Source organism: Artemia sp. Qi Xiang Cuo, chromosome 2, assembly GCF_049724085.1.
Source record: "Artemia sp. Qi Xiang Cuo chromosome 2, ASM4972408v1, whole genome shotgun sequence".
NCBI lineage: Eukaryota > Metazoa > Arthropoda > Branchiopoda > Anostraca > Artemiidae > Artemia > Artemia sp. Qi Xiang Cuo.
This window is the reverse complement of record NC_142795.1, coordinates 44842380-44854097: the sequence shown is the minus strand read 5'-3', so window position 1 is coordinate 44854097 and position 11718 is coordinate 44842380. Positions and strand designations below refer to the sequence as shown.

Sequence of the window (11718 nt, the reverse complement as noted above, 5' to 3'; positions counted from 1 at the left end):
ATGAATCATCTGCACTAAGATTGCAATTAAAACTCATACAATATTGAACGGTATTTTCAGACGCTTAGTTTTATCAAAACACGAAGCAAGTCAGTCACAAGTCAGTGTAAACAGATGTTTGGACTGGTCAATGCAATGATCTACTGATAGATAAACATTAACTACCACACAATCGCAGAGCAAGGAAAATCGCAGAGCAAGCACACTCATCAAAAAGACTAGGTTTCAAATCACGCTTTACATAGGTGGCTAGGCCACCCGAGGGTCATCCTCGGGCTATAATACGTTTATCAAATACATAATAGCTCATAATAATCACCTCATAAACATGAGGTGAATGGGGCTCGTCTGGAATGATGTAGACCTTGTCTGCTGACCACGTACCTCTGGATACGAGGTTTCCCCTAACTAAACGCTCCGACCAGGGTGGCCTCAACCTCATGAGGTGGGTTGAGCCCACTTCAGGATTCTCAGTATCCAGGTAAATCCTGGCTCTAATCAGAATCTAGGCCTAGGGTCAGTTGGGCTTGCAACCCTCCACCCGAGACCCATTGCAAAGAATAGTTCAGGAACTGCCTCGGATGACCAACCTTCTTTTATGCCATCACTACCCTTGCTTGCCCCTGGACTAAGAAATGACCAGTGTTTGAATCTTCTTGACCAAGGTGGCCTCCGAATTGCCACTTGAAAGGTATGAACATTAAATTTTCCCGGAGCTAAGACGCTTCTGGTGATGGAACTGAAGCGATTCTGCATCTCTTTTTCTGGAATAACAGAAACCCACCTAGTCAGGAATGTAAATGATCCCATAGGTGAGGGATACCACCTTCTCTGGTCTGGCCAGACAACCACCAGAAGAAATGGAGTCGGACTAGTTCTTGATGACAAATCCAAGAAGCGTCTACTGTCATTCACTCCCGTCTCGGATAGAATCGCTAATGCTCGAATCAATCACAAGCAAGGAAAAATGACGGTCCTTGTTTTTCATGCCCCGACAAACGAAGCTGACACCAAAACAAAGGACACTTTCTACTCTACCCTGACGAATGAATTGTCTAAGATATCCCCGCACGATATTGTCATTCTCCTGGGTGACCTTAATGCAACTATGAGCGAGAACTACAACTAATGGCGACAAGCCATTGGAAAAGTTACTCCGGATTCCCTAAATGACAATGGTCTAAGGCCCCTACAGCTCTGCAGCGCGAAAAAACTAGTGATTACGAATATCATTTTTGCAAGAAAGGACATTCACACATATACATGGTATTGCAACAAAGGCCATACCAAAAAAATGATCGACTACATCATCGTGTTTCAGAGATGGAGGTCTTCGATCAGTAACTGCAGGACGTATAGGGCAGCTGAGGTTGGCAACACTGACCATCGTCTCGTCGTCGCTAACATGCGACTAAGGCTCAAAGCCCATCACTCAGAACCAAGACCAGTCAATATCGATGTCTCTAGCCTCTGCAATCAGAAGATACGGTCGAAATATGCCATTGATGTCTCGAACCGCTTCGACGCTCTCCTGCCATTTGAAAGTTGTGAAAACGCATGGCTCTCGTTCAAAAAGAATGTCCTGGAAGGACGGAAAAAGCGTGCTAATAAAGGGTTGATTCAGTCGGATACGCTTGGCGTCTTAGTGCGGAGACGCAAGGCGAGGGTACTCGGTGACGTGCCAACGTATAGAAGCCGTAATGGTGTCCACAACAAACTGATACAGCGAGACAAGAAGCTGTTTGTGGAAAGGAAGGCACATGAGCTAGAGGGTGCAGCCAAAAAAGGTGACGTTGGCAGTCTCTATAAGCATCTCAATGATCTAACAGGCAACATAGCCCCCTCTGTTGCATTTGTTGTCTCTGTGGATGGCCAGACACTCAGTGACAAAGCTGCCCAGGTCAGTCGATGGAAATACCACTTCTCAGGCCTCCTCAACACCGAAGCCGTAGCGCAGACTGACCAGGAACTCATCAGCCTTGCCGCCAGCACCCAGGAACTGCTGACAAGTGACACAAAAACTCCTTTCACGTCACCAGAAATCTACACAGCAGTAAAACGTTTGAAGAACAAAAAAGCGGCAGGCGTATATGGAATACCTGCTGAGCTCCTGAAGTATGCCGGACCGGCGATGCTACTTTGGCTCCATATGCTGTTTTCTGTGGCTTGATCCACAGAATGGATCTCGAAGGACTGGCGAGCTGGCATAATCCTGCCCTTATGGCAGAGAAAGGGGAGAAAGAGCATCTGTCAAACTACAGAGGCATAACGCTGCTTTCAGTGCCTGGAAAGCTCTTTGCTATGACCCTGCTGGATAGATGCACGAGTATCCTCAGAAGAAAGAGGAGAGTCCAGCAGACGGGGTTTATGCCTGGGATATCCACTGTCGAACACATCTTTACCATGCACCAGTTAATTGAGAAGACGAAGGAATTCAGGAGGAAAGCATATGTAGCCTTTGTGGACATCAAGGCTGCGTTTGACTCGGTGGATCGCAACTCGCTCTGGCTGATTGTTTGAAGTTGTTTGAAAGAGACCTGATTGAAGTTGATTGAAAAGCTTTACGAAGAGACCGTGGGTTGCGGCCATGTCAACGGCAAACGGAGCACGACATTGGCATCAAAACCGGTGTACGACAAGGGTGTGACGCCACCCTGGAACTATTCAATTGCATGATAGACCATGTCATGACACGAACAACAGATCCCCTGTCCTTTGGTCTGCTGTTTGGAGATCGTGTTCTGACGGACGCTGACTTCGCAGTATGATCTTGGTGTCGTTGCTGACTCGATCGACCAGTTGACTGACGCTCTGGAAGTCCTGCTGGAAGAGGTAGCAAAAGTGGGGCTGAAAATAAACTGGCTTAAGACGAAGATAATAGCAATTGAGCCCCCAAGCCCAATCCCGCCCCGTGAGAACATAACTGTTTGCGGAGCTCCTGTTGAAGTTGTAAAGAACTTCACTTATCTTGGCTCCCTGCTGTCTAATGACGGTTCTATAGAGGAAGAGGTGTGCGGCCGAGTTTCAAAAGCCTCGTCTATCGTCGGAAGGCGCAACAATCTCTGGAGAATGCCGCATATATCTAGGCACACGAAGATACGAATTTATAATGCATCCGTAAGCTCGGTCCTCCTCTATGCAGCGGAAACCTGGCCTCTCAAATCAACAATCCTCAGTATGATAGACGTCTACCAGACGAAACAACTCCGTCGGATTGAGGGACTTCGATGGGACGATTTTGTAAGCAACGCAAGGTTGCTCGCACCCACCTCCCAAGTGCCATTCTCCGTCCAAATAGCGCACCGTACTCTCAGATGGTTCGTACACCTCCTGCGTATGCCAACGACAACCCCAAACCGAATAGTCTACGATTTTGACGCTAAAGCTCATGGCTGGTCTCGCCCGAGGGGCAGACCTCAGACAAGGTGGAAGGATAGCCTCAACAAATTCCTGGATATGGCTAACATTGCTGTCGACGAGGCCCTATTAATAGCAGCAGACCGGTCAGACTGGAGGAGAAGAGTTGCGACGCTCTCTACGCCGCCCCCAAAGCGGCAGGAGCCTTAAGTCAAGTAAGTCAAGTCATAACAATCGGATTTATTTCAAGCAAAAAGGAGCTCCTGGAGGTCAAAAAGTTTTTCTTGGATGCACAGAATGTCTATTGTACTTGTAATATTGCATAATATTGGGATTTTATTAATAAAACCACCAATTTATTTTCCAAGAGTAAAGATTCAGCTGTTTCCTTTGGTCTGGACTCAGTTCATGATATACTTGAGGTTTTTTTCCTGTTGTTCTCGGGTCACTCTATACCGAAGCAAGCAGGGCCCACAGTTTGACATGATACGCAGAACATCCTTGCAGTGCATGATGTACTTCGATTCGACTGGTAATCGGAGGATCTCGAACACATGGGTGTATCACGATAATAAACTACTATGTGACCACTTTTATGATTAGGATAACAACGTTTCGGAATGAACACGAACTCTTCAGTAACAAGACGTTCACAACCGATTTTCACTGATTTTCTTAGGAATTCGTCAAGGTCTTCGCGAGAATCAAAATACACTTTAAAAGTGCGAGGTGATTTGCAATTTGACGTTTTGTAGCACTTTGAAATAAGATCTTTTAAGCTGTCTTCGCTCAAATTTTCAGGGACTCCCTTCACGACAGATAAATAAGGGTAGCTTTACTTTTGCTTCAATCGAGGGTTTGAGTTTATTTGTTTTTTCAGCAATCCGTTTAGCTGTGGCCTTTGATTTTACCATCATGCACTATTCAGAATTTGATCGTCTTACTCCGGAGATTTCGCCTGATTCCTCGGTATATAAATGGTCGACGAAAGTTTTACGGTCACTTTAAAACACTTACACTGTATTCCACATAATAAAATCAAGAAAGATATGCAATCCTCTCCAGATACTGTTTGAAATCTCAACAATCTCAAAATCTCAAAAAAACGTGATTACATGTCATTTTCTACCCATTCAGTGAAGTTTGGCTGTAATTACATGTCAGTTTTGAACCATTCAACGATATGGATAATAGAAAAAGTACTCTTATTTGTCCTGATATTGATTGCTATGATGCTATTCCTAGACCACGACAATTTGGTTGTGGAATGGACTATTACAGGGGTCGTTCTTCATTGTCAGGCTACGGTCTTGGCAATTTATTTGCTAAGTTGTTTCGCTCTGCACTACCCCTGGCTAAAAAATATATTGCTACGGTTGCCGCGGGTTTTGCGTTCTCTACACTACACGATTGGGGCTCTGGGAAGAATCTTAAGGAAAGTGTTTCACAAAATCTCAGGTCTAGCGAGCGATTAAAATCACGACGAAGTGGAAAAGGTTTAAAAAGGGCGAGAAACACATCATCACTTATCATTCTCTACTCAGGTCAGATGGGAAAAACATCACTCTTGACAAAGAAGAAAATGAAAGCAAGAGGAAAAATTTTTAGATCGAAAAAGGATTTATTTTCTAAGAAATGGCATAGTTACCACACAAATAATCTCATCCCTCAGTCAACTCATCATTGAATCTTTTCAACGCGGAAAATTTTGATAAGAGTGTAAAACATAGTTACAATGAACAATTTTATCCGCAACAACCTCTCTCTGAAAACGTTCATTTTCAAATTTGTTCCAGTGAAGACTATTTCATAGATTTGACTTCCCAATTTATAGATTTGCATTTCATTGTTAAAAAATCGAACAATGAAAAACAAGTTCTACCGAGGGGTTATCCTATGAAAATTGTGTACTACACATTTTTTTAGACAAATAAGTGTCTACATAAATGGAACGTCGGTGATCACAAGCGACAATCTTTCAAACTATACAAGCTATATACAATTTTTGTTGATGAAACCAATGTCCTATAAGCAATTGAGGGGTATGACTATTGGATATGAATATAAAACAAATACTGATACTACCAATATTTTTAGAAAGGCAACAACTAAAGATTTACATTTAGTTGGGAAACTAAATCATGAAAGATTTAATATACCTCAATGGTTGCCTCCTAACGTAAAGATTGATATAAGTTACAACTTGCTCCGTCTAATTTTATTTTGCGAAAAGTACTTGCCACTGCACCTGATGCACAGTCTCTCTCACGTCGGTAATACTTCATGTACAAAACAACAGGTTATGAGTCCTGTCGCTTTGGCAATTGAAAAATTAAGAGCTAGTGGAAATAATATCAAACTGCTCGGTCCGCATACAATCACGAATCAATGACATATTGCTACGGATTCACGTAACTACACCAACTCGTAATATATTAATGGCGAAAATCCTTCAAACTCGTTTCGGCTCTCGTAAAAAGTGCTAGTGCAATTGGATCAGGGACACATTTGAGCTGTTTGGACTTTCATCTCTTGCAGGTAAAGTTAGAGGTTTTTCGTTCAAGAACTCGTAGGAGGGGGATATTGGTATTACCAACTCTTGATCTCTCGACAAAGGATGCATAAAGAAATATACAACTGTCCGAAGAGAAGGCAGGTGGATACTCTGCGAAAATTACACGATTCATGCCACTAGTGCTTCCTGCACTTTTTCCATTGATTACATTATGTTTAAAACCAAGCACTTCTCTTAGGTTATCATTGAGAATAATATTTTCATTGTCAATGGGCGAACTAATGTAGATTTTCTCCTATTTCTTTGAATAATAGAATTGAAAGGCACTATTTTTACGAGCGGAAATTTTTTTGTTGATTGCACGACACAATTCGTTCATACTCCCAAACTCCTTATCTTAAAGTTAACATCATTCCTAGAAAATGAGAAATGAACTAGAATAAGTATTTCTTAATAGAACAGGCTTTAATGTACAAGATTCAAACCTACTATAAAAAGCCTCTAGCTGTATTCGGTTGGTTGCATGTCGAACAAGCAGAGCGAAACAAAAAGACGTTATCAGAGACAACGCTTTAGCGTTGCCTATAGTAAAGGTCATACGGCTCCAATGTTTTATTATTTATTTATAAATTATTTTTTTTCCAGAGGCACTTCATATGGAAGGGGTGCCCTTTTTTTAGGGGTAAAAGGTGATTGGAAGGCAACTAACACCCCTTCCATGCCCACCATTTCCCCAAACACATCCAATCAAAATTTTGAGATAGCCATTTTGTTCTACGTAATTTATTTCCAGATAAAAATTATGTTTTGAGGGGAACACTCAACCCACAGCCCTCAGGGCAGCTGTTGTAAGTTATTCCCTGGGGGCATATAAGCTTTTTATAGAAAGCTTTGTTGTAGAAACTTCAAAAAGGGCTCATTCAATTGGAAATTCAAAGGGCTAGTGCCCTTTTTAATAGTCGAAAGGGATTGGAGGGCAACTAACCCCCCTCTCACGTCCGCCTTTTCCCCAAGCACATCCAATCAAAGTTTTGAGATAGTCATTTTGTTCAACGTAGTTGAAATTCTGGAAATTACGTCTTTGAGCATTAGAACCCCCCTACAACCCTCAGGGCAAGGGTTGTAAGTTATGCCCTGGGGGCATATAATGTTTTTTATAAAAAAATGTTGTCGTATAAACTTGAAAAAGGGGGCATTCGATTGGAAATTTATGTGGCTAGTGTTCTTTTTAATAGTCGAAAGTGATTGGAAGGCAACTAACGCCGCCCCCAGGGCTTAACTTATAACCCTTGCACTGAAGACTGTGGGGGAAAGTGTCCTGCTCAAAAATGTAATTTCCAGAAGTTTCGACTACGTTGAACGTAATGGCTATCTAAAATTTTTGATTGGATGTCTTTGAGGAAATGGTGGGCGTGGAAGGGGTGTTAGTTGCCTTCCAATCACTTTCGACTATTAAAAAGGGTACTAGCCATTTCAATTTCCAATTGAATGAGCCTTCTTTGAAGTGTTTACAACAACGCTATCTATAAAAAACTTATATGCCCCCAGGGCATAACTTACAACCCTTTCCCTGAGGGCTGTGGAGGAGGGTCCTCCTCAAAAATATAATTTTTATCTGAAAATCAACTACGCTGAACAAAATGGCTATCTCAAAATTTTGATTGGATGTGTTTCGGGAAATGGTAGGCGTGGAATGGGGTGTTAGTTGCCTTCCGATCACTTTCAACTATTAAAAAGGGTACAAGCCACTTCAGTTTACAATTGAATGAGCCCTTTTCGAAGTTTCTACGACAACTTCTTCGATACCAAGTGCCCTGGTCTAAAGAAAAAAAAAATAATATATTGTGATAACATCGTTCTTATATGCCTCCAGGGCGAAATTTAAAACCCCTGCCCTGAGGGCTGTGGGGGAGTTTCTTCCTCAAAAACATAATTTCTATCTGGAAATCAACTACGCTGGACAAAATGGCTACTTCAAAATTTTGATTGGATGTGTTTGGGGAAATGGTGGGCGTGGAAGGGGTGTTAGCTGCCTTCCAATCTCTTTCGACTATTAAAAAGGGCACTAGCCGTTCCAATTTCCAATCGAATGAGCCCTTTTCCAAGTTTCTACGGCAACTCCTTTAATGCGAAGTGCCCTGGTATGGAAGAAAACAAAAAATAAATAATACATTGTGCCAACATCGTTCTTTACTTAGGCAGCGCTACTGCGCTGCCTATGATAGTATTGGTTAATGGGAAGTATACAGACAATTCCATGAGGGATTTTTTTCTAGTGGGGGGGGGGGGGTCGGAGGAGGTATTATGGGGGAGAATCTTTCCATGGAGGATGTTTCCTTGGGGGAAGGGACATTTCTATGAAGGGGGGATTTTGCAGAATTATTTAAAAAACGATCAGAAATTAAATATAAAAAAAAGTTTCTTCAACTGAAATTAAGGATTAACACTAAAACGTAAAACGAACAGAAGTTATTACGTATATGAAGGGTCACACCCCTTTTCAATACCTCGCTCTTTACGCTAAAGTTTTTTTAGTACTTTCAAAGGAGCTATCTATTCTAATTAACCGGCCTTTGTGATTTAGGGATTTGTGATTCGAACAAAATTCGACCTTTAGCGTAAAGAGTGAGGTATTGACTAGGGGGACAAACTCCCTAAAATAAGTAATAAAAAAAATACGAATATAGAAGTTCGTTATGTAAGTTAATTCGTAAGTTACGTCAGAACAAAATTTCGAGAAAGCCATTTAACCAAAAAATAAGTAAAATTAATATGCAAGTTTCATTTTAATTATTTATGTACGGTGAGCCGAGATCAAAGCTGGATTAATTCAAAAACGTTCAGAAATTAAATTAAAAAAAAAAAATGTTTAACTGAAAGTAAGGAGCGACATTAAAGCTTAAAACGAACAGAAATTTTTCCATATATGAAAGGGGCCGCCTCCTCCTCGACGCCCCGCGCATAACGCTAAAGTCTGGCTCTGTCTCACAAATTCCATTTTTTAAAACAATAAAAAAACGTAGCGTAAAGAGCGAGGCGTTGAGGAGGAGGCCACCCCTTTCATATACTGAATAATTTCTGTTCGTTTTAAGTTTCAATTTCGCTCCTTTCTTTTAGTTAAAAAAAACTTTTTTTATTTAATTCAATTAAAAATCCTTCATTGACTGCAACTAATTGATAATAAATTTGATAAGTAAAAATTATTAGGATTGATTAAGTCTGTTCTAAATAGGGACATCTATCAAACAGTTTGTGGCGACGAACTATAGGTAAGGAGCAGCTCGGCCCAATAATGATTGTAATTTGTAACTCTAAAAAATAAATTTGATAACAATAGATACGTCAAAAGAACTGAACTTTTATGCTGAATTCAAATATATAAAATTCATTAAGTTTAATTTTAAACATCAAAGGCTATGAGACTGAGAAAATTGCGAGATTTTTAAAAGGGAGGGGGAAATGGAACACAATAAAAAAGTCAAGGAATTTTAATGGAACACATCATGGAAATGGAACACACATCAAGGAAATGGAACACAATCAAAAAGTCAAGGAATTTTAATGAATGTTGTACCATCAGATTCAGCGTATCAGAAAGCCCTACTGTAGGGGTTTTAAGCTCCCATCTGCAGAAACGTAGTTTTTTTTTTTTTTGCTTGAAGAAAGATCACAGATGCGTGTTTATTAGTTTTATTCAATTTTCCTCCCCAAGTGTGATCGTATTGAACCAATGGTCCTAGAAAAGGAGAGGGATTATTTGAGCACAAATTTAAGCTATAGTGCCCTTTTTAACTTACCAAAAACACTGGAGGGCATTTAGCCCCATCCCAAGCCTCTTTTTCCCCAAAGTCATCCGGTCAAAATTTTGAGATAGCAATTTTGTTCAGCATAGTTGAAATTTTCAATAACTATGCCTCTGGGGATGAAATAACCCGTCACAGCCTCTCGGGAAAAGACTGTAAGTTATGAAACTTGCCCGTTGTTTACATATAGTATTTGTTATTGGCATGTATACAAACATCTTTTGGGAAGGAGAATTTTCTGCGGGATAAATTCTCCATGGGAAAATTTTCCACGGGAGAAACTTTCCTTGGGGGAAGGGATTTCTGGGGAAAAAAATTCCACGGGCGGGGGATTTTCGGCATAATTTGAAAAACAATCAGAAATTAAATAAAAGCATTTTTTTTATAAATGAAAGAACAAGAAAAATTTCCCAGGTGGAATTGTACTAAGAAATTTTCCGGAGGAATGTTCAGCCAGGATGGAATTACCCTTGGAACTTTACGTCTGAGAAATTTCCATGGAGGAATTTTTCTTGAAAGGGGTATTTTCGATGGAGGAGGATGAGGATATCCCAAAATTATTTTAAAAAAAGATTAGAAATTAAATATAAAGAAAATTTTTTTAACGAAATAAGGAGCAACATTAAGACTTAAAACGAACAAAAATATTCTACATGTGAACGGGAATGCCCCCTCCTTAACACCTCACTTAGTGGGCTAAATTTTGATTTTTTGTCCCAATTCTTTGAGAGTTAGGCTACTCCTGAACCACAAATAAAAAGCTTAATTAAAATACAAGTTTAATTACAATTAAACTTTTAAATTTACAATTAAACAAATAAAAAAACTTTTTTAAAGTAATAAAAAACTTTAGCTTGAAGAGCGAGGCAAATAACGGGGATACTTCCCCACTCAAATACGGAATAATTTCCTGTCGTTTTAAGTTTTAATGTTGCTTCTTACTTTCACTTGAAAAAAAAAATTATTTTGAAAATTTAATCTGTATAAGATCGTATGTATGTATGTCTGTCTCCTCTGCATTCATTGCTGCACTGCTCATCAGATAGCCAAAAAAAAAACTTTAAAAAGTTTCTGAGTATATTCTTGTGAAAGTTTTGGCTTAAAATCCCCCCCCCAAGGACCTCTACTTTTTGTGGAGACTCAAATTGGAGACCCCTGAACACAAATACTTGACAGTTCCTTATGTTCAAATGTCACACAATCCACATTTTCTGGATATTAATTATCCAACAACAACCAACGGGTAAGTTAATTATCTTAATTTTTCAAACACTTTTGAATTAAAAAGTACAATCGTTAGTTTCATTTAGGGAAAAATTTCCGAAAGGGGGGGGGGATTATGGTTGAATTTCCTTTCTTTTGAATTCTTAGCAACGCGCGAAGGGTTTAAAAAATTTGATCAGTAAAAATAGTTAAAGTGGATTGTAAGTGTTCTAAATAAGCACATATTGCATAAATCATTATTAAAAATTGATTATAATATTGCAATTGAGAAGTCAAAGATCGAAACTCATCTAGTAAATATTTCACTAATACTCTGCTTTTCACAAAAACTAATAACTGGGATAGCCAAGGTTGTTGATGTTCTCATCACTATTAAAAAAATAAATACAATAAAAGAATACACGAATTAGAAGCTGGTTGGGAACACTAGCTGGCAGAATTTCGTGCATTTTAATTGTGCTAATTTGCTTAAATGTCTCAAATTTGGTCATAAGACCATTCAAAGATCGCAAAACTCTCAGCTGGATCATGGGAGGCAGTCATTCTCAAGTCAAATATAGCAAATGCAACAAGAAGAATGTGTTTCGAAATGCATGTTCATGTTCAGAAAATGCATCATTTTTGTTTTATCAAAGTTGCAATCTACTCAGTTTGACTTCTGATCCGCATTTTGATTGCACAGACCTTTGCAGGGATGGATTCAACGTAATTAGGAGGCAGCGACTCAATTATGGATGACATTGACATGTTCGCCTTTCAAAATAATCGGTAGCTCTTTGAAGATGATTAGGAGGAAAAACAGATGAAAAGGATATCAAA

At 39.7% G+C, this 11718-nt stretch overlaps 2 protein-coding genes across 2 annotated transcripts; both read left to right on the top strand.

Moving 5' to 3' along the window:
* Positions 1 to 733: 733 nt before the first annotated feature.
* Positions 734 to 1129, top strand: LOC148955273 (protein CFDP2-like). Its single transcript, XM_089106839.1, has one exon. The coding sequence runs from the start codon at positions 734 to 736 to the stop codon at positions 1127 to 1129; it is 396 nt and encodes a 131-aa protein (XP_088962965.1).
* Positions 1130 to 1294: 165 nt separating this feature from the next.
* Positions 1295 to 2170, top strand: LOC148955272 (uncharacterized). The gene has a single exon (XM_089106835.1). The coding sequence runs from the start codon at positions 1295 to 1297 to the stop codon at positions 2168 to 2170; it is 876 nt and encodes a 291-aa protein (XP_088962961.1).
* Positions 2171 to 11718: the final 9548 nt, after the last annotated feature.